Raw genomic sequence first — 24,522 nt, 5'->3', positions numbered from 1 at the left:
AGTATATAAATAATAATAGCATACAATAGTCATAAGAAAGTCAACGTTAAGAATACAGAACAAACTTTAAGTCAACGTTTCTGTGTACCCTAAAATTAGGGTGGATTGATCAATCAATCGGCAATGCTACGAAACAAATAGCGTCACTGCGTCAGGGTTGATACGTTGAACAGGAGAGCGTCTCTCACAGAAGGTACCAAAGTGCCAAAGTAGAAACAGTATCCCTTGCTGTAATTTATAACCAGTTTGTTTAATTTTATAAGATACATAAAAAAGTAACAAATAAAATCATTCTTGTTAAATGTAATAGCAGTTAATGTAGTTACATTCACTGGGATCTTTATTGGTAAGGTAACTTATAGATTTAAAAAATCATATAAAATTAAAAATTTCAGATTTCAACAACAGGAAAAAGTAAGTACAAAAAATTACATTGCCACGATTTGTTTAGAAAAATGTTTACCTAAACCTAAAGAATACCTAGTAATTAATAACTTGTTAATATTTTGGTAAATATTGGCACAGTAAAACTTTTACAGAAATATTTAGAGAATGGGTTGATACGATATTTGTTTTGGATCGATATACTTATTTGATGCAGGAACAGTCATGATAGAAGAAAGAAAAAGTATGCAAAAAACGATAGCAGATGCGCAGCGAAGCAAAAGGTCGAGAGAGTAACAAACAGCAACTTTAGTTCCAGTTATTTTCCTTTGTATTCTATCTATTTACTCTCCTACCTAATCTAATCAATAGCAATCAATTTAGCGTGGCTTACCTGAGGCCTGAGCCTCGTAAAGGCCCAAGATTAATGCGATCGTGTCTGAAATATTTGCGAATTTATAACATGGTCTATGGTATGGTAAACAAAAGGATTATATGATACCTAAGATATAATTTATATATCTAAAATAAAGTATGTATTAAAAAAAAACATAAGAATATTTAGTTATAATTAATTTTCGACTTCGATAACTTTTAAGCTTAGAATTAAAGGAGTTTACTTAATCAACACATAAAATTGATGTAATTTATGTTATTCTTATCTTGTTACGCACGCGGGATCGTTTATTTCCTAGTAAAAAAAATAAATTATTTCCCTAATGTCAAGTGCGTTGGTAAATTCCTTTTAATCATCGTAATATATCTCCATTATCCTTAATAATCATACCTACCGATGACACAAGGTATTATCTCAATATTAGAGGTATGTCCTGTATAATTAACAGTCAAAGACATAAAAAAGCTTGGTATAGATTTGCATATTTTAGACTTTATTTGTTAAAAATGTGCTATCTCATTTTCCACTTAATTTAATATCCAATTACCTATAAGGCAAGCAAGCAAGTGGAAAAGCTATACTTTTGCGTCTCAAACGCAAAGTGTGGGTAGCTGTACTTTCAATAATTCAATAACGTCATTAATAACCAGTGGTTTTTTGAGGCCCAATGAAAATGATTATTAGACACGTATTTTCCCAATCGCATGAGGTGAGATGTCCGATTGGTGAGTCACGGGTGCGGGGTGAGCGCCAGTCTGTGCCTGCGCAGCTTACAACTGCGCACTAACATTCCTCGCGAGCGTTGCCTGGCTATATTCGCAACCGCTCTGATGCAATATTCAACTTTACCTCGTCCTTGCAATGCCGTAATTCGTTACAACAAGTATAATCGCCGCACTATCGTCTTCATCTTTTTTTCTACTACAGTCTACAGGTTCTTTCTATATTGCTCGAACTCAAGGCCGTTGTGGCGCCCTTAATTACGTTTTGTCTAGATGGAATTATTCCGATGCTATTGGGTAGATTGAGGACCTGTAAATATGTATTCCACGTAATGTCTAAAATTGAATGAGGCGAAAAAATATCTTGTTTAGTGGAGCACGTTAACGTTATACAAATAAGTGGCGAACGTCTGTCATGTTGAGTGGCAAATTGGCGTCGTCTCCGCATTTGTTCCACGCCGCCGATCGGTCACCGGTCGCTGGTCGCGCCACAATGGACCTTGTGGCAGCTTACTTACTAACTAGTGTCTATGTCAATGCCGTTCGTCGTAATTCGATGGGAAAAACAAACTGATCTTAATTGACTCGAGTCATGTTCTACTACCAGCAGCCTTAAAACTTTGAGAAATAAAACGATCTCGCCACTATTTTAAAAGTAGACTATAATTATAAAGCGTCACAATAAAGGTACAGTTAGAGTCAACGTTATCTACATGTTTATACTGACAAGTGAGTCAGAGATTGCCTAGTTTGAATTTGCATTCACCTAAGAGTTTCATTTACTTAGCGCACGATCAAGATCAGGATCACGATTTTGTCAAATGAAAAAAATAGTAGGTAACATGTCGCATAGTAAGTGGCTAATGTCGGCTCGATAACTGATAACCTCAACGTGACCATATGCACTTGGTTCGATAGCTTCGTTTAGAATTACCGTTATTTGCAAAATTCTGCACAAAATATCTTCGCGCATTTCTACAATGCCCTTTTCCTGAACTTATATATTTAATTGAACACCACTACCAATTTAATAAATTCATCTTCGCAAAATAATTCTAATAAACGTAAATGCGGTGAGAATAGAGCATTACAGTGCCGAAGATGCTGCGTATGTTTTCAGTTTTTCTATGAAATAACTATAATCATTGATTCAGAACGAATTATTAGATTATGAATGATATTTTTTGTGAAATTCATTTACGTAATATTAAAAAGGACTGGATACATGGATGGAGGCGTGTCGTGTATCGGGCGGCTGTGGGAGTTCAGAGCGGAGCGGGGGAGCTTCGGGGTGAGGCAGCTGGATAACTATTGCCGCCATTGCAGCGCTTTTAGCACTAGAGTCCATTTATTTTATCCATGATTGGTGCTTGATTATCATCTTCGGTATTTGGATATTCATATGCATTATGATACGTTTTAAATGTATCAGATCCCTTCGACCCTTTAGATTTTCCAGCTACATCGGTTTCGAGTCTTTTGAATTGTAACATTGCATTGCATAGTGTGCCATAAATTATTATGGAATCGAATCTAGCGTAGTTATCGCTGCCGTTAGCGCTGAATAGGTTTTTTGATCTGGCAGCTCTGGCTGTCCGGCGCTGTCGGCCGGACTAACTCGTCGCTTCAGGTCAGCGCTCCAGCCCGGCTATTTATAGAGGTGCCCCTTAAACAGAGTAATTATTCATTGATTAGCACTGCGAGGAATAGAGGATTGCGTTTCTGATAGCCATCGTGCAAACGAGAATGGTCGCTGGCGCCGTGCTTCCCCCCGCTCGACCGCTATCCTTACACGGTTCTAACAACATAAACAGTTTATTGGTCTTAATATTTTTTTATAGTGATAGTCACGCTCCATATTATATCTAAATTAAAGCCAAAATCTACACCTACCACCTACTTATTTTGTACTCTCGTGTCTGGCCTATCAAAATGAAATTTCCCCGCATCACGGTACGGCCCGCAACGTTTTTAGGCAGTGCTGCAAAATTTCACAATCACACCGTGAAATAAATTGGAAGAAAAAGTTACTGGATTTTGTCTAAACTATTAGTTTATAGAAGAGATATTTTTTTATATTTTTTTTACAATTTAACTCAAATACTACTCAACCGATTTGAATAAATCTTTCACTATCAAAAACACTCAACAGAAAGCTTATTTACGATTATATTAAAGGTATGGCAACTAAATAAAAATCTTATCAATTAATATTTATCTATAATCACTACATGATGTAAGTAACGTTTCAAACTTTGTATGTTTGTAGTAGATCGATATCTACGGAAGGACTGATACATTCGTGAAAATTATTTCACTAAAAGAAAACTAGTCTATTTAGCAGTTAGTTTTATAGGCTATTTTTTATCCCGGGTCAACCCGAGTGAACTCGGAGCAAGCGGCTAGTATACAAAACGATTCAGGTCATTATTTAGTTATGTTTCTATTGCATTGTATTAGGTAATTCTGCATTAAGAAAATCTTAACAATCTTTTTTCATTTTACGTTCTACAACAAATAAAATTAAAACTATTTCAAAAGCATCTAAAATATTTCATTATCGTGTTTTCAAATGTAAGTACATATACTTAATACTTATATTTGAAAACACTTTAGTAAACTTGTAACATGTCACATATAACGTCATGGCAATGCACTTGCATTTCTTGTGGCACCGCGACCGGCGCGTATAAATCTTTGAAACTGTCATTTGGTTAGGTATGAAATTGCTTTTTTAAATAAATTGTTTTTTTATGGGTTTGTACTAAGTAATATTCGTCATAGTTATATCAGTATACCTAATACATACATACAGAAAAGACTGTATGCAATAATTACTATACTTATTTTTATTTAGGAGCCTCAACAAACAATGAAAGAAATCTGAAATGTCCTGTTCTTTTAAGTATTGAGTATTAAGTACCAAGAAATTGTATCAGGTGCTTTATATTATGTATATTATTAGTCGCGATAAAGACAATTTATCACTTATATGTACCTGTATCAATAAACAATACGTATTGTTTACGCAAACTGATTTGAATATGTACTATATACGACGTTGTAAATGTTGAAGGTATATTTTTGTACTTATTTTATATTATCAGTTAGAGAAAGCTTTACATGTGAATGACTTTGTGTGGAAATGCGTTCATATTCTAGTTTCTAGAAAAAAATATTTTTCTATGGTTACTGGTAAGTAGCTAGTTTTATTTTAAATATAAAAAAATAGGGGCAGGTATTCGCGAAGAAATAATAGATTTATAATATATAATTTAATTAAAATTGTTTGAAGTTATTCATGGTAGGCGAGGCGAGGGAAAAATAAAGAGAATCCAAAACAACAGTTAATCGCGTTCTATCTCTTCGACACCACTACATTAACTATGTGAAGTCTCAAATTTTGCGAATAAATTAAACAACTTATGCCCGGAAATATACGAACCCGTTATGAGCACGTAATTAAAGCAAGAGGCCTTTTTCTTCGTGTTTCGTATAAAAAGGAATTGTCTATTAAATTGATATAAAATGAAATGAATAAAGATTAAAAGAATTTTAGAATTTAACCGTCAAAAATGATAAAAAGAAAACCTACGTAAGAATGAATCTATCTTTTAGTTAATATTTTTTTTTTATATTATAATTTAATATGTATAAAGAAGACATAAAATGATTTGTCATTGATTGGATTTGCATTATTTATGTTTTAACAAAGGTTCGTTCCGCCCTGCTATTATTTCGCGTAACGAAGGATAGTTCAAGGTCTTTCAAGGTCAAAGGATGTACTTTGTAGGACAAAATTTTAATCCATATCACGTTTCGTGCGCGATATCAAGAATTTCTCGGGTTAGTCGGTATATGTATAATCTCGAAATTCGCGGAAGGTTCGAAAGGATTCGTCCGAGTCACCCGCGCTGAATGCACCCAGTATGAATATTATAAACTGCAAGGAAATATTTCCCATGTCTTGTGGGTCGCAAGTAAAAACTAATATTAGTTCATGCGTTGCGTTGTGTGTATACTTTATAAAGTTTGCTATAAATGTAGCGAAACGTATAAATGCATAAATATTGATACTAAATATGTAATGTGACAATATGATTAATTATAAATAAGATTTTTATATAGGTACCCCCTATAAGATTTTTATATAAGTTGTGGATAGCAATAATGCTAGTTTATGCACTTGGCAATTGGAAGGTTACTTACTTTTTAATTACGATTCAAAGCAGCCACCTTTTGATAATGACATTGATTTGTAAATTTCTAAACATTTTAATCAAAGATTCGCTCACCAATAAAATATAGCCACATGTTGAATACAAAATTTTAAGTATTGCATAAGAGTATTTACTATTTACTTTTGGCATGTGCCTAAAAATAATTAAATGTCACGAAAAGCCACCAAATAGCGAATGTTGTTGACCTTCATTCATTATACGCATTAGCAACATGCATCTTTCTTTAAATAAAAAAATAACGATCGTAGGAATAACATATTCCCTCTCTGTTGTAGGTACTTGAGTAACACTCAAATCCCAGTCTCCATAAACAATTTGTGTAACGGGCAATTGTTCGATCTCCGGTTTGAGTGTCAGCAATATGTTTTTGTCGTAATTTGCTTAATATGACAAAAAATCGGTACGTGTGCGCCTTCCAATCTCGTTCGATCGTTGATTCGTTATAATATCATTGGTAGCTTATTTTAGACATAATATTTATTTTTAAAACTTGAAAGCTGTAAACTCCCAAAACAATTCTTAATTTTTACTATGTATATCTATTCAATACTGATTATATTAAACACCTTACTAACATATCAACCACGTTTTAATATTATCACTGTATATTTTAAGGAGAAGACGTAGCTTAATGTAAGCTTCGCCATTTATAATACGCAAAGCTCTTATATCCTAATCGATTTCTTATTTTGGGAGCAGTCAATAAATTGATAATAATAGAGTTCGGCGGGTTATAGATATTGTGGCGGGGAGTGCGTTTTGGGGTGGACAAAATCAATAGTCGGTACCTACGAATAGCTACCACTACATTCGCGAAATCTGCACACATTGCGATTCTTTATTTGGCTTATATCCGCTCACGTACGCCTGAACTTATTGTCTTTCGATTCTTCCGAGCAGGTGGCGCTTATAGCGCGTTTCATACTCTGAAACGACTGGGAATGAAAATAATACCTTATGAGTACGCCCTTTTTACTTTGTTTAGCGAGCAGTCACTTGTTAAAGTATTGTAACGCTCGTCTTTCTTGTCTATGACGGTGTTCAAAGGTGGATAAAAAGGGATAAGGGATATGTTTTCAGCGATTTTTATTGGTGGCAATAATTTAGATAAAAATAAACTATTTAGGTAATGAGAAGAATCTATTATTCAGCGTTCTGGTGTATTTGTTTAATAATATCGTTTAAAATTTAAATTTATTCTTATGGTTAAGAATTAAGATTATTCATAACATATGAAAAATATTATTATTAGATATTGTATTTTGAAGGTATTTACAGTATGTGCGTACAGTGACATTCAATATACATATATAGCAAATTATTGTTTTCGTCTTGATAATATCAAGTATCGCGATAAATAAATTTTATTCATTACAGTTCAGTTATGACTGAGAATAAATTGCAAATAAAGGCACCTCAATTGTTGATCTATCAATCATATTTGCGCTACAGTTAAGTTTTAAAAAATGTGTGTCGCATTGCGGATACCAAGAAACTATCCCAATAATAAATTAGCATACTAATATATAGAGCCGTTATTTCCGATTGAGTAGCTTTAATTAATCTAAACAAACCGAAATCAAAGATTTTATACGGTTGGTTATTGCTTGAAAATAAATATCGTATTGATAAAAATAAGTTCATATAGGATAATCAAATCAAAATAATATGCTCGTTGCTTTAGATAAGTGGTAGTTGTCTACTACTTGGGTGAATGTAAGACAACAATATTTTCCTTATATTTTTCTTATTTAGCGTGTGTATTTTGTGTTACCTATAACTACATCTATACTAAATTTTTTAAGCTCGAGTTACAATATTTACATCTCTGGTTTTTAAATGATATGAAGAAAAATATTGATATTAAAATATGCTTAAGTTATAAAATACCTCTTTTCTACTTTGATTGCTGTTATTTAATTGATGACAGGTTCCAATTTATTACCACAGCTAATTGATTTATACCTCTTACATACTTACATTTCACATCTATCATTAAGATACAAGACCTATAAAATACCTTAATTTAATTGAATTTTTGATTTAATGAGATTGGATTTTATGTAGGTAATTTTAGAGAGCTATAGAAACATTTAAGGCTTTATGAAACACATTTAATTTAATAAATTTGTATGTACATATTCATTCAATAATTTGAAATATGTTTATTAAGTCATTTTGTGTATTCGTAATATACAAGTTAGCAAATTTTAATAAAATGATAAATACGGTACATAATGTTGTGTTATACGCATAAATGAGAATACTTTTATAATTAACTAGCGGTCCGACCGTCCGCCCCGGCTTCGCCCGTGGTACATATTTCGCAATAAAAGGTAGCCTATTATCTTTATCAGGGTCTAAAGATTGTCTGTGCCAAATTTCATCAAAATCGGTCCAGTAGTTTATGCGTGAAACACATACATACATAATTACAAACCTTTCCTCTTTATAATATTAAGTAAAGATTATAGCATTCGTTTATTTGCGTCAAGAAAAGTATAAATTGGGTTTTGACAAAAATGTATCGGTGTTTATATTTCTCTAAGAATTTGTCTTTACTCTTCCCACATACTTACAGTGTTATTCCTAGTCCATTGCGTAGGTAGTCTACGGTTTCAATGTGCTTAGCACTGGTCAAGCGGGTCTCCAGTTCTCGAGACTGGAGCTTTAAGGCAGTAACTATATTGAGATAAATAATGTTACATCCTCGCCGCTCCATGTTAGTCTATGTCTACAACTTCCGCAACGTCCAATTAAGTTATACATCAATAATTGCGAGCGCTTTCAGTTACAGACTAAATAGTTGATGATTAAATTAATTCAAAGAAATATGTGATTGTAAATAATACGCAGATAGAATAGGAATAATACCGACAGGATTTTGTAAGTTAACAATCATACTATGATTTGTTTTCAAGAGTCGGTGTGAAGTGATTATTTTGCATGGCGTAACATTCACGTCGTGTATACGGAAGTCGTGACAAGTTCGGGATACGAGCTTTTGCTAATTGGCTGTAACTGATAGATAAGCAATAAAATCAATTGGGAGGACACCGACTGCATCTCCAATTTATGCCGATGTGGATTCGCGATGCGTCGTGGTCCGGCGCCGGCCCCCGCCACTGGTCCTCATATTTATACGTTAAAGCAGGCACTGCGCAGAGTTCAAACGTGCGACGGGCGCTCGAAACAGTAGACGATAGGAGAATCGCAACGCGTGGGTAGGCTAGGGCGAGTGCAGTGTGCAGTGCGTGCGGATCGTGTATCGCTGAAAGCTCGCGCTGCGAAGCCTCCGAGTACGGCGGCATCGCGCGAGCGCCCGCTTCGCGTCAGTGCCGGCCCGGCCGTGCCATAGGCATCACGTTTCGCTAATATCACTAACTGTTTGCTGCTGGACAGTGACACACACTTACACAACGACTACGAATTATTTTAACGATATACTACCACGGAAGTGGACGCGAACTTATTGCTGAAAAGTGAGGTGAGTGTTTTAAATTTAATATATTTTATTTTAATTATGATAATTTTTACAAATTTATTAATTATAAAAATAAAAATAAAATAATAGATTCAAAAGACGGCATCATAAGTTTGGAATTTGTAATTTGGAATTAGTTTGTAGATCCGCCAACGCTTCGAAACTGAAAGAGCCGGTTCCTGAGCTTTTCCAACTGAGCGTCGCCGCTTTCGTCGCGTTCAGTGAATTGCTCAAAGAGCTTATTCTATTGTTTTTATTATTAACCTTGTTTCAGTTAATTATTCAAAATTAAATGTTATTGTCCTTCCAAGCTAATATAATAAACTTTTATTGATAACTAAGATTTAAAAAAATAGGTAAATAGGTAACCGTTTTTAATTGAATTAAAAAATTTATACGTTAATTCTTGCACTTATTTTATTTATTTTAAATAACATTTATTTAAACATAAAAGTCTTAAATAATTATATAAAATTGTACTTATGTGTGATTTTTTGCCTTTATTAGTGTTAAAAATTAAATATCCCTAAAGAGTAAATAATGTAGAGTTGCCATTTTCTGTCGCGTACGAGATTGCCAGATTCGATCAAACCGTGTGGCACGAGAACGAGCGTGGCCAATCCAATATTTTACACTCGCCACCGCTAATCATTTGCAATTGTACTTACAAAGTAGGCTGAAATCAAATCAGCCACTTTATAACAATAATCTTTACACATTTATTCCGGTGACGTATTAAATGGAAGTATGAAGGAAAAACCTTTTCTATCGAGTATAGAGTAATATATATTTGTAACATTGAGACAAATTTTTCCTCATTTATGCGGATAAAAAAATATGGAAATTATCGTAAATTAGGAATCAAACTTTTAAATAAGAGTTTCCATATATTTAATTTATTTTATTAGATATTTTATATGTCACAGATTACCAAAATAGTTACTGTAACCTTTATTAAATATAAAATATAACTAATGTACTATGCATTATTTTTATAAAATATTATATTTTAGAAAAAAATTTCTTTACCTACCTATTTATTGAAAACTACAAAATATTTTTCATTGCTTAAAACACGCCACTATTAATCAAATACCTGTGTTAATTTACAATATATTATATAATATTATATTATATTCTAAAAATATAAACAAGAATTTTCAAGTAAATTGAATAGTTTTTGTAAAACTCATACTACATAGGTCACGGTAATGTCTATCATTTTCAAATTATTCAAACAGTTCCGCGATTTGACGTCTTGGAACTTATCTTAATTATATAAATACATATTACTTTCATTTTTACTTACTTTTTATTAATCTTAACCTAATCTTAATCTTAATATGTATATATAAATCTCGTGTCACAATGTTTGTCCTCAATGGACTCCTAAACCACTCAACCGATTATAATAAAATTCGCACACCATGTGCAGTTCGATCCAACTTGAGAGATAGGATAGTTTAAACATGTAGGTACCACGGGCGAAGCCGGGGCGGACCACTAGTAATATATAATATATGAATGATGAATTGATGCAATATTCTAGTTAAAATAAAAAAAATATTTCATATTCACATTAACTTCCCAGCTTATAATTTTTTTTGCACTGAAAATATACGTATAGATATTCATTAAACACTGTAGCTTAACTATAATGTATGTTTATGTGTCGCATGATCGCATAGATCATATTGGAAAGTTGGAAAGAAGACTTGACATACAATATAGCGATACTTGGTCAACAACAAAATCGAGTGCATTAGTATAAATCGAGAGACAAGAGCGAGTGCGAATCATCGCTTTCGACGTGGTTGATTGCGCAAAGCTCGGCGGGCAGCGGACGCACAGTTCAAGAGCAGGGTGAAGGTTCCGACGCCGATACGCCCTTCATCTCGCAACTTACGCAAACCCTTGTCGCATTACATTATCGCGCAATTACAATATTCGCATGTAATACGTTGAATCACTCGCTGTGTACGCTTCGCTATTTAAAGCTTCACCGACCGACCGCTATGGCCAAGTTTAATAAATATTTAATGTCGCTTGACATGTACCTTACTAGGAACTATCTTTACTGCGAATGGGAAGTATTAATAGGAACCTTTTGTTTCTTTCTAAATAATGATACCTGAAAGCCTAGTATTTTTTATATAGTAATTATTTAAAATATTTCACATGAAATATTTATTATTGTAGGATTTTATTGGATCAAGTATTAAGTGCATTTTTATTCAGAATATGTTTAAGTTATTTAATAATCAGTCAATTAGCTAACATAAAATTGACAATTTAATAAGTTTTGTTTGAAATTTACAAAAATTCTGTAATGTTTACTCATAGTTTAGATATGCGTAATTTGATTCGATCTTAACACGAGGCATCGCAAAGAAAAGAGGTTTCAAACCGTAGTAAATGGTGCTTTCTCGGAAATAAGTCTCTAATTCTACGGTTATTATAACCACATAAAAATCGTATTTTGTCACGCGAATGTTACGGTCTATGTTTATTATTGTTGTGAAGCTTAAAAATTAATTCGACAATGGCACCGGTAAATCGGTTCTATAATGATATATTTTATCATGTGCTTAGATAAAGTTACGGCGATATAGTTTTCGTTTAGTCGCAGTCTATAATATATAGTCTGTAAGCTAATTAAATAATAGTAAAATAAGTTTTTTGCAAACGTTTATATTTAAATAGAATTTACCCCTTTAAATAATAACGCATCTCGCCCTTATTCCAGCTTCCTATTTCCCAAAATTTTTCAGCCGCGTACTCCCAAGGCATGAAAACTAAACAATTTTATTTCCAACGTTCATATGGCAAGGTTGAGAAACTTCCGATTCTTTTGTTTCTCGTTGAGACTGCATTTAGCGCACGGAATTACGCTTATTTGATGGGATTTAAATAGCTACATGACTTCTTCTTCACGACCCTGATGTTTAGTTGCTTTTTTTGACAAATGCAAAAACACAAGGCCAATAGCATCACTTCTTATTGTTTGAGGATATCAAATTCATGTCCTATTCATCGTCGATCATTTTATCGTTTAAACATAATGACTTGCTAAGTACGTGATGAGTTAATTTGTTTTATTCACTGCGGAATATTTATGATTCTGTTTCTGACGAGTACGAAAACATTACACCGACATAGAGTAGTAGAGATACGTACGGCAGCCTCTAGTGTCGACAATCTGAATATTTATTTATTTAAATAAAGCAAGATGATGGTAAACGAGTAAAGGTACTCTGCATCAATGAAAGCGGGCGTCAATATGTGCATACTTAGACATTAAATAGTTGACGTACAAAGCCGTGACAGAATGCGCTCGCGGCGCGTCGCACTGCTTGTGGACGGCGAGCCACGCGCCGCGGACGGCGAGGCTTCCTGAGAAAATGGCAACTTATGGGTAACTGAATCTGGGCTTCATGGGTGCCATTGACCTGGGTTATCCGATGCAATCAGTGCATGTTCAATACATACAAATTAAAAAAAATTAAAGAGAAATAAAAGCTCTATTCTTACGTTTATATATATAGAACGCTATAAATTAAAAATAAGATTAGCAAATACCAAAGTTTCTTAAAAGTTTTCACGATAAGTATTCCAAGCGTTGCCGTTGTAAGTAAATGATGGGGCAATTTTCGTTTTGAGAAAATGGTATCATAACACACTTTCGCACGGAATCAACACCGTTATTCTGTATCAAGATGGACATAAAAACTCGTCATTATTTTTTACACGCTATTTTATTTTTTGGACTTCATTGTATTACGGCTATTACTCAAAACTTTTACTCCCATTGCATTTCGTTACTTAGTGGAATTAGTTAATATTTATTTTGTGCCTTTTTATAACTTATGTTATTAGTTTACTGAACTGAATGGAAATTATTATATTGTTACTATGAATAGAGATTGAATTTACGAATCAGTGAATATTGCCTTTTGATATCTTACTATTAGCGAAACTTAAAAGCCAATGAGGAACGATAGCATATTCATAGATTCCGAGGAAGAGAAGGCTGACACAGGTTGTATGCAAGAAACCTCGTGGCAGTTCATCGCTTGAATATCAATATAATGTATAGCCGCCTCTCGATGCCGGTCACAATGACCGATAAAAGAGAAACGCACGAATATGGCCCTACATGAAGTTCGTTTAAAATTCACATTCAATAACAATACCTCATTCCGTGTTCGGTGCCACCAAAAGGAATGTAGGTTATGATGTTACTTAGCCTCAGTTTTTTACTGCTCTAAGTTTTTATTACAATAGTTACCTAGCATCAATCAGCGTCGTATAAGGCGTGAAAGTTCTGACGTCACTGTGCCAAATTATTATCTCAAGTCTATGCCCTCTGGCTAAGCCTCTGGCTATTGGATTGACATTATTAACTTTCATTTAAACTACTTTGTATTGTACAGCTAATCTCTTAAAAAAACAAACGCCTTACTTTTTATTATTTAGCACCCACTTGTATATTGTTCCGTTGCTAACTGATAATTTATGAATCAGCCAGCGGTGATCATTAGACACTGCAATGTACCCAAAATGGAAAAGAACTTGTTTCATTTTATTATACAAATACATAACTGTTGGATTCGGCAGATTATCTCTGGATAATGCACGGTCACAATAGTTCTGCAAATCCTCATGCATTCTAAATAATTCGCGATTTAGTGGCTGTATTGTGTCGTGAAGTCCACACAAACTACAAACTCTGACATCTTTAATTTGGAAATCTAAGAATCTCTTAATAAAAATAAATTCATATTTGCTGTATTCCTATACATTTCATAAGTGTAGTAGAGTCGTGAATTAACAAAATTATTTACTATGAGCTGTTTATAAGAAATATTATATGAATTGTAATCATGGGAGAAAGTACATGTTTTAAACAATAAGACTAGAAATGTGTTTCATTTGCTACTTCATTAAAGAGCTCTCGACTGTTCAGAGCCCAAACTTATGGCACCCACGCTCTAAATATCAAGTCAAATAGACATGTCCACTTTACCATTTACCAAGTAAAAATTCTCAAGTTTTGTTTGCGTAGGTCTTTTACCAATTAGTATTTGTACCGATATATATGACTTTGTGTTAGTGAAGTGTGTCTGTTGCATACACTACAAACTTTGTCTAGAGCCCGACTCGTCGAGCAGAGGGCGAGGCGTGAGAGAATAAGGAGTCTACTTAACACTGAAGAACCTTTGTTTGCGTTCAAATAAAAGTGGTTTGGATTTTTGTGAACGTCTTTGAAACTTTCGATCCGGGAAAATATGAAAAAAAAAACTAAATAACATTGACCCGTCATTGTAAACGAACACTCGCCAAGAATTTTGAAACAAATGCACTTCATTTCCTTGTCTGTAGACGTTACCTTTTTCGTGATCAAATAATAAAACAGGCATCGTTGAATTTTATTATGTGTCATTGATATAAATACCGCAAAATCGTAAATCGCTCAATGTTCACGAATTTTGGTAGGCTAAAAAAAACAACGTTCTTAGAAATAACATAATGCCGATTGGAATCGTCGATAATGGTTTGCGAATCATAATTATGACGATTATAAAAAATGCTAAGAGTGTTTATAAAGTTCAGGTTGTTTTATCGAGCGGAACGCGCGATGTCATTGTCCTAAGAGTGGGTATGGTGCTTGCACTCAGGGTCCATTTGCAATCTTAGCTACGGAATGAACTCTATATTGTTAAAAACGTGGGCATTTCCTGTGTAATTAAAAATATTTGACACGACGTACTTAAAACTGTTGGCAGAATATTAATCGACAATATTTTATATTGTTCTGATCATTGATACTTCGTGTTGTAGAAATCAGTGTATAGATTCATGATAACATTTAACACTTGGATAAGTAATAAATACTTCATCACCTTGACAGTACGAACGCTTTTTGTTAAATTTATTTTCGTAACTAATAATTATTATATTATTTAACTCTTATATTTTTCTCGAGTTAACCATAACTGTTTGTTCCTTCAATGTGCAAAAACGAAGCTTATAAATAATTCTTTGAGATATACTTATATACTTTTATATATAACCTATATATATAGCTTTTTATATGGAACTCATAAAAATAAATTGTTAACCATTAAAATTGAGGACTTCTAACTTGTGGAAATGATATCAAAAGTAAATGTTGTTTCAATACTAGTTTAAGGAAATTAATGGCCATTGCGTTTACGTAATCAACGAACAAATCAGAGTAACGGGATCACTTTAATGTACCTACATAAAGGCAGAAACTGGAAATAAAGGGTACATATTTGAGATTTACAAATAACTCTTTGTAACTACGAAATAAAAATTTCATTTCGTATTGAGACGGACAGCTCTATTACGATAAGAGTGACGGCTTATCTTCTTCATGCATCAAAATCGATTTTAACGTCCATTTCTTTACTTAACATCCGTGATGCAATACTCAATCGTACACCATTTAACGATAATAGTATACATTTATAAATATTCAGTGTAATTTTTTATTTCAACGTGTAAAACAAATAAGAGAAGTTTTTTTTCAGTTTTTATAGAATCTATAATCTTATTATTCCTGAATGTGCGTAGGCATTTCTTATACGTTTCGATGCGGTAAGTGGCACGAAAATCTGCGGCATCTTTATAACGGTACAAAACCACCTATAATATGGGATGTTGCATACAGCGACTATAAGTGAAATGAGATAATTTCCGGTCTCAGGCCCCTTTGTATGATTATTGTTTGATACAAAATGCAATGTAAACCGAGTTTAAAATAATCTCGTTATAATCAGTCATGAAAATGTTGTCTATAACTTTTGTTTGCTCTAGAATAGATTGACCGTTATGGTGTCGTTGGAAAATTAGTTGAAATACTAAAACATAATTTAAAAATAAATAGAACGTAATATGTGCATAGATATGAAATATTCGAATGGATGTCGACGTTGATGTGCCGTGGATGGTCCTCACGATCGCACTACGAGGTTGTGCAGGCTCGGCCCGAACGCCGCTATTGTGACTCCGACTTACTAAATCAATATTTGCACAGATGTCGGCGTAAGAGCATACTATGCTCGTAGCGACCTAAAATTCATACAGCTTATATGGCAACGTTAGCGGTAAATTTTCTCCACAGCTACTTGTATTCCTTCAAATGTGGGTCGAAGCTGTACGCATAACTTGACCCCGACCGTGGTGGACTCAAGAGGTTCATTAATATCTGGTCGCATTCGATAATGTAACACACTAATCATCGTCGGTGGGTGGGTTTCTCAGAAAATATAATAAAGAAATATAAAACGTTGTTACTTATCTAACTTATCAGTGTGTATGTACAGGTGCAAATATGTAGAAGGTTATTATAATTATGGTTTTACGCATAACATTTTAAATAAATTATGAATGGTTTGCACAATAACTCCTTAATGATTGTTTACAACAGCATAGCCTTCCTAAATAAAAATCAAAGGCGAATAAATATTCCGTTTACGAGCACTATCCTCATAGTGCGTTAAAATTTAATGATTTCTACAAGTTCAATAACAGTTTACCTCTGGCGTAGTGAGTTGATTAAAACACGACTTTTAATAGCTTTCATTTAATAGCCTTTGCAATAAAACCCAACCTCACAGCTAGATAATAATGTCGGCAAGTTAAATCTGAAGGATCGCACGAGGGAACTTCGCATATTATACGATTATTTATAATTATATTCCTTATCAGTTTTTACATTATTTTATTATTTATTTATTGAAATTATTATTACAAATTATTACTAACAATAACTTAAGTCTAAGTCCCACAAAACTGCACATGCAGTTTGTCTGTGTGATCAAGTAATATATTATATCTTAACTATAAAAAGTCTAAATCAATTTGAACTGTGGTTGCCAAGTGAAAAGGAAAAGAATATTTTTCTAAGCGATGAACACGATTCCCGTGTAATATGATAATGCATCACATAAATATTTCATGTTTAAGCCCTTTTTATCGTTTTTGTGCCAGAACCCGTTCTTGTGTTGCAGTTTCTATGAGAAAAGTAGAGAACAAAGCCTCAATTTTTAATTTATTTTTACTACGAATTGCTTACTTAAATATAATAATTAAATGTTTCATATTTACTAGCTATTGCACTAATACATATTTTTATATTCAAAGAGTTTTTGCAAACGTAACAAATAGATTTACAAATGCAATCCAAAGCTCACGGCTCTAGTACAAATATTCTACTTGCAAGTCTTGTAAACCACGTTTTAAACAGTAAAATGGTTAACGGAGAATGCCTGTAAAGTTCCACTACGTGCCTATGGTCGGTCGTTTAAAATTAGGTTTTGACGGTCATTTGTAAGACCTGGCCATTCATTGCTTACACGGAGATATGACCGGTAATGACCGACCGGCTATCGGCCAGACCCTCGTAAAGGCTGTTCGACACGAACTATTCGTTCATGACTGTGAATACAAGTCAATAAACATCACGTTGGTCGTACTTACTTCCTAGTATGCAGTGTAACTGTACTCATAAGTGAGATTCACGCCCTAACAACACTTTTGCCAAAACATTGTCCCTTTGATTGTATTTGAAACTCAACCATATCAGATTTAAAGGTCACTTGAGTGTGCATCGTCTCTTATTCAGTAGGGTGTATATAAGTGTTTCGGGTCAGTGGTCGCCCAAATAACTACTTAATATCAGAAACATCGTATCCCCACAGGGCAGAGAACGTGGGAGGGTGGTATGGCGAAACGGTGTCGTTAATTACAGAAGGGTAACACAAAATGGTATTAGTCTCCATCTAATATTGAATGTTTGGTCTCATTGAGAATGCTTAATATTAATAGGAAATTTAACATACAAGTTTGTTTAACTTACTATCTCCTTTTGGTTATTTACAATACTGCTTCTCCTGAATAATCGAGTGTCACAAATAGATTACCTACTCGAAGATATTTAATATTTATTTATTGTTTTTTTTTTCCAAGTGTAGTCCATTAATAAAGACGTTACGAGTTATGTCACATCATTTGAGTTAAGAATTGGTAAAATAATGTCAGCACACCTTGAATGTGAGTGGTGGCGCGGCAAAGGCACGCAGGGGCAACGTTCGTCGTGTGAGCGGCGCGGCTGCGAGCTATCGCGAATTTATAGTATGCCTAGCAACAGTACTCACACCTCTCCATTCCTCACTCCTTTCTGCGAACTCATGGACCAAAAAGGATAACGATCGCGACCAAAAGGCATATAAACCATTACTGCAATTAGGTTTGCAAATAATACAAATTTACATTTGAATAATGTAAACCCATAAACTTTATCAAAATGTTTGTTATATTTTAGAAAAAGGTTTTTCGTAGGTCAATGCCCAACGTAAAACGTTGAAATTTTAATTAATTTGATAGAAAATTTTTAGAAATCACAAACAAAAACTAATACCTTAACCATATAGATACTTACTATAGTATGTTGTTAAGATATATATCGGAATCACGAAATAGAATGGAATTAAGATAATTCCTAAATATCTGTTCAGAATGTTAACACTGTGTAACGGTGATGAGATGTCTAGCTCGGATTTACCTAAATTATTCGGACTACGTTGGCCAAGCGTACGTGCGCTTGCGCAGTGCCTGATATCGCGGTCTGGCTCGAACCGCCACCTCTACATAAATAAGTAGTAAGTACCCAATACCTGGGGTCAAGTTAATATGGAGCGTGAGATATCGTTGCTTTGCCTTACTTATGTGCATAACACGTTTCAATATTAATTTAAAGAATCTTTACTAAATTTTAATTGCACAAACTAAAACGGATACTTTATGCTGTTAAAATTAATTCGGAATCAATATACCTAATCTACATGTAATCGTAATCGGTAAAGAAAATTCAGGAAAAGTAAAGTTAACTTTATATATTATTTACAATCTATACCTATATCACAGAATACATAATAGTAGCTAAACGCTACAGAACGGACACTCTCCGCCTCCCTCCAAAATTAAACACTTACCTCACCCCGCACGATCAGACATAAAATGGTCCATATTTTTCTACAGGGACGATACGCAACGAAGATTGACAACATTAATCAAATTGACTTAAAGCAATTTTATTATTTTGGATTTGTGATTATCGTTTTTCGTAGAAAATGGTTAGATATTGTGCTGTTTACGGATGTATTTCATCAGAAAAACGCGAATTTTTTTTTACGCTAGTCACAAATGTGCCAACCATAAAGAGTTTACACACACATTTGCAGTCTCTACAGTGTGACTGTCAAAACTATAATTTTGTATGGAGTGTCCGGGGTGTGCCTATATCATAATTCTTAACGTCAATTATTTACGTCATTTTTTAATCGCGTGGATTCTTTTACTATATTTACATATAAATTGACCATAACTATTGTGATTTAAACGTTGGTTATAAATTTGCATATCAAATGTGTTTTATACAACATACTATGTTGCTCTGGAACAATAAAAATGGATTGTTTCGTTTAGATAAGATGTGAAGAAAGTGCTTATAAAAAAAACCCAAGAACTGTTATGTAGTGTAGCAGTCTAGATAGTTTTTACTGGTACGATCTGACACAAAATTTGCACGGGTCAACGAACTCCAAACGACTTGCGAGGGAAACTAATATTTGCTCTCTTCCTACCCATTTTCCTAAGAGACGCAAACTCTGTCACGTGAATTTCCTTCCACATGAGTGCCCTATATCGAACCCTCTTAACTTTATATATTATTCAGTGTATAAACATAAACATGCGTAGGTTTAGGCCCTTTGGAATAAGTTGAAAGATATCGAAAGTAGAAAGATGGAGAAGGTGAATAATTATGTGCTAACAATGGTATTTAATAAACATTAACGTTCGTTATCCGGAATGCGTGATGTGTAGTTGCATGTTCTAGATACTTTGTATGCACGTGTCCCCACGTCTGCCGTTAATCGACCGCTACACTTTGGAAACAATTATTGCCTAATAACAATGCAGTGATACTTTTGGCCGAATCTAACAACTAGCTGTCGCCGTGTCCACGACTCCTATGCTAATCATTGGTAATTTACGACGCTTGATAATCGCGAGTCGCGTACGTGAGCGCATTGTGCGAACAGCGAGCGCGTGCATGGGATAGTTGAGCGTGCGAACACGCCTCGCCCGCGCTTCCACCGTCAGCCATCAGTTCTACCCTTCACTCTATTTATCAATTTAGGTTTTGTAGTGGTACCTTTTAAGCATAGGGTATTTTTTATATTGAAGTAAATACATAGGTCTTTCCAGTTTGTACGCAATAATGCGACCCGATATACATGAGTCTTTGGCTCTAAAAATATCGGAATTACAATACAGAACCTTTTCGTGACAACAACAATATCAATAAAAGCAAGCATAATAGGACTTGACATTGAAGTAAGTTGTCTGAGAAATTGGTGTCAATGTTCGCTGCGGTTGCAGTGTTCCGAAATTATGTGTTGGGCAAGAGCGGGCCCGGCACGAGAAGCTCTCCGCCGGCCACCGACCCAACGGTGCTGATCGCGACGCCCTTCCGATACCATTCAATCATCTTTTATTGATTTCTAAAGCGATTGCAGTAGCTCTTAGATTGCATCTATATTCGGTCGTAAATGTAGCCATATAATCGAATTATAGCAGATTCCGTTACTAACCACTTGTGTGCTGCTATTAAAATAATTGTATTGTATATAACGGAGTGTTTTAATCAAAATCAAAATAACCATACACTTGTGCAATAGTATGATTGAGAAGGCATTAAGATATCTCAATAACAAAGAGAGCAGATTTTATTACAACTTAGGAGTGGTTGTAATACGATTCTATATGTATTTTTATTTAAAGCGGAAGGCTAACGTTACCGTAGCGGCGCGTAGCTCTCTGTAAATCTACATAAAAACTACTTAAGAAAGACGCTGACCCCTTAAGGTGCCATAAAGTTGTAATTTACGTTATAGTGTCCCTGTCTGACATTTATTTATCTTAAGTTATTTTAATCAGATTACTGTTACTTTTGACGCTACATCAGTACAACAAACGGTATACTAAATTATGTTTGGGAAGTAGGACTCCATTGTATACATTAGAGCAAGAGGCATTTATAATTCAAAAAAAATCTCAATAATTTAACTATTTTATAGTCGAATATACCTAAACAATGAAACGAATGAACAATGTCAAATTACAAAAAAATCTACTTTAATATTTACTGATTCTTTCTTTAGTAAGTTGGGTAATTGTTATAGATAGGCAGATAGATAGATCTTTTGAAATAACTATAAATGAGTTCAAGAGATGGGTGATAGAAAGCCGAGATATTTTTAGCAAATAAACAGATAGTTGTTGAATTATCTGCGCCCTCACCCTCACTCACGGCGGAGGTGACTTGCGTAGCGTCTAGACGGGGGACCCCTGCCTATCTGGAAATATAATAACGTTTATCTAAGAATTGAGTTACCAAAAATATTGATCACGGTCATTATATTCCAAAGTAGTATGTACATGTTCAAAAAATTGCAAAAATTCTTAACCATAATGCGAGATGTCTAGGCGCAATTCTAATGACGGGTTAGTGACTAGGGAAAGAAAAGTAAAGGTAAACATTCCCCCATCAAGTAATACAAAGTTGCTTGGAATTGTAAAAAAGGAAATTGTAAGCAATGAATAAGCATAGGAGGTAGGTAGGCTCCAGGAACAACAAATACAAGATGTAAGTGTAGGTGTGAGGAGAACAACAGGCGCGCTCGGATGCGTTCCCACGCTAGCGGCTATGAGCTGGAGTAACAATAATCTACCCTGTAGTTATTGACTCCTGGTACCAACATGCAAATATATTATGCAACTTGCTTATAGATAAAAATCATTCACCATCTGAGTAGTCATAATCGTATGGGATAAATAGATATAAGATATGTCCATGTTCTCTTGGAACCCTTATATAAACGTCAATTATTTCGCTGTTGTTGGGATAGAATATTCCCATTTTATTGATAATAAAAATGTAAAACTATAAAATAGAATCCGGATAATATGGTTATTTAAAAATAATCTGCCAGGTGATATGGAAAATTTTAAATATTAAAATCAACAAGGCAGACTTTTTATATCACAATTAAGTACAATTAATGAATGCAATACGTAATGAATGATGACTTTTATAATTCATGTACACATTTGAACGTCTTTTGGTATGAAAAATATAAAACTACTGAACACATGGATAGTTTTTGTGTAGACGGATTAAAAGAAAAAAATCCAAGTAAAATATTTAAATACTGAAATAAATTTTGGATTTTGTCTTCGATTAATAAAAAGTCAAATAACAATAAATTTGTCGTATAAGACATAAAGTATTACATTTACTTTGGAAGGATTTCGTTTATTATATTACATATTATTATCATAAAGGATTCTTATCCGTGCGTTATTATCATTAGATAGAGGATATATATCGTTTTCCAATGCTGAGAATACGGCCAATAAAATAATACGACAGGCTTATAATAAACAGCAATGTATATATCCGGTATTCATAAAAACATCTCATTGATACATGGATGTGTGCGCATCGTCGGGGTGCACACACGCGGCGACCCTCGGGCTCCCTCCTCTCAAGCACGCGTCCTCAATGCTTACTTCACGACACATATTCCCGCCGCCGCCCTCGCGTTTACCTCTATTTATTACGTCCAAGCAGGAAAGAGCCAAGAACACTTCAGAACTCCTTTAAAGTATTCCTTGCTGCTTGTATTACGCATAAAGTTATTAAATATTAATTAAAAAAATCTCGGCTACTATTCCGCTTGAATCAACACATTTTAATCAAGAAAGTTGAAAGAGCCTTAATAAGCTCGCAACGCTATTTTACCTTGCCGTTCAGAGCAAACTTTTTTAATATTATTCGTACTCATTCTTGCGGTTAGAAACCAAGTGGTTTTTGTTCTTTCCGACCCGTATTTAGGTTAAAATATTTCCAGGCTTTTATACGTTCCTTGTACTTATGCACTATTTTGCGATTTTACTATAAACTAGGGAAACTATGGAATGCAAATCTACCTACTTCGTTAACAGAAATTTAATATTTTCAATATTGTTTTCTGCAAAGTTCGCATAAAATGAAATTTCTTGGATCTGTTTTACATTTCAAACTTGAATACTTAATAGTTCAGGATACATCGCCCATTTTTGCAAGTGACTACTATCAAGCTGATTTTCCGTTTGTAGCTTTATTTTGATGAGACACCGAATAATTTCGTGTACGAAACTCTCGATTGTGGTAGCTAACAGAGATAACAAGGATAAAATTTTTTGATTTGATGGTTCTCAAATATTTATTACGCAATTTGTAGGACAATAATATGGCTGTTGAATTATATAAACATTAACTAAGTGAAAACAAAAAAATCAGCTTGTTAGTAATCATTTATGATGACCTCGTTATCGATACACTTTGGAAAGGGGGACTCTTTGAACAAACCATAGATTTTGTAGGACAAATATTTTTTCGAATAATTTAGGTAATTATCTTGAGATTGAACAAAAAAAAAATTCATTCAGTTAGTAATAAATATTTGAGAACCATCAAATCAAAATTTTTTATCCTTGTTATCTCTGTTAGCTACCACAATCGAGACTTTCGTACACGAAATTATTGGGTGTCTCATCAAAATAAAGCTACAAACGGAAAATTAGCTTGATAGTAGTCACTTGCAAAAATGGGCGATGTATCCTCAACTATAATTAAAACTTATATTAATTTCAGCACATAATGATTGATCTAGGTTAAATGCAAATTTTTTTCAAAAGGGCTTGAGTGGCTTCCTAAGATTAACCTACTTCTTTGAGAACCCTGAAATTTACATATTATATTAAAATTCATTGTAACAAAGCGCTGATTTGTAACTTAGAAAGTATTAGGAAGACACTCGTAGATTACGAGGGCAAGATCTCTATTAAGTATTTTTCGATATAGAAATTCAAGTAGATACCTAATTAAAAATATAATATACGGTCGAATTGGGAACCCCCTCCTTTTTTTGAAGTAGGTTAAAAATGAAGAGATTCGAAGTAAATTATGTTATTTTGATTTTTATGTTACGATGCATCCTTTTAAATGTTGGGAAGGCATTATAAGTTTGTATTTATTGTTTCAGAGGGACGGCAAATGGATCAGAGGCGCGCGGCGGCGGCGCTTCTAGCGCTGGCCGCGTGCTTTGCGTGCTCAACAGCAGGTATGATACCATTATATGAATTAATTATTTATTT

General features: G+C 33.9%; 1 protein-coding gene across 1 annotated transcript in view; it reads left to right on the top strand.

Moving 5' to 3' along the window:
* The first annotated feature begins 8,942 nt into the window (after positions 1 to 8,942).
* Positions 8,943 to 24,522, top strand: part of LOC123691019 (mucin-17) — a 28,091-nt gene continuing 12,511 nt past the window's right edge. Inside the window, exons 1-2 of the mRNA XM_045635197.1 lie at positions 8,943 to 9,231; positions 24,411 to 24,488. Of these exons, the coding sequence (XP_045491153.1) occupies positions 24,422 to 24,488 (67 nt within the window). The 5' untranslated portion in view covers positions 8,943 to 9,231; positions 24,411 to 24,421. The remainder of the gene's footprint in view (positions 9,232 to 24,410; positions 24,489 to 24,522) is intronic.

This window comes from Colias croceus, chromosome 4 (genome assembly GCF_905220415.1).
Source record: "Colias croceus chromosome 4, ilColCroc2.1".
Lineage (NCBI taxonomy): Eukaryota > Metazoa > Arthropoda > Insecta > Lepidoptera > Pieridae > Colias > Colias croceus.
This window is presented reverse-complemented; position numbering and strand designations above follow the sequence as displayed.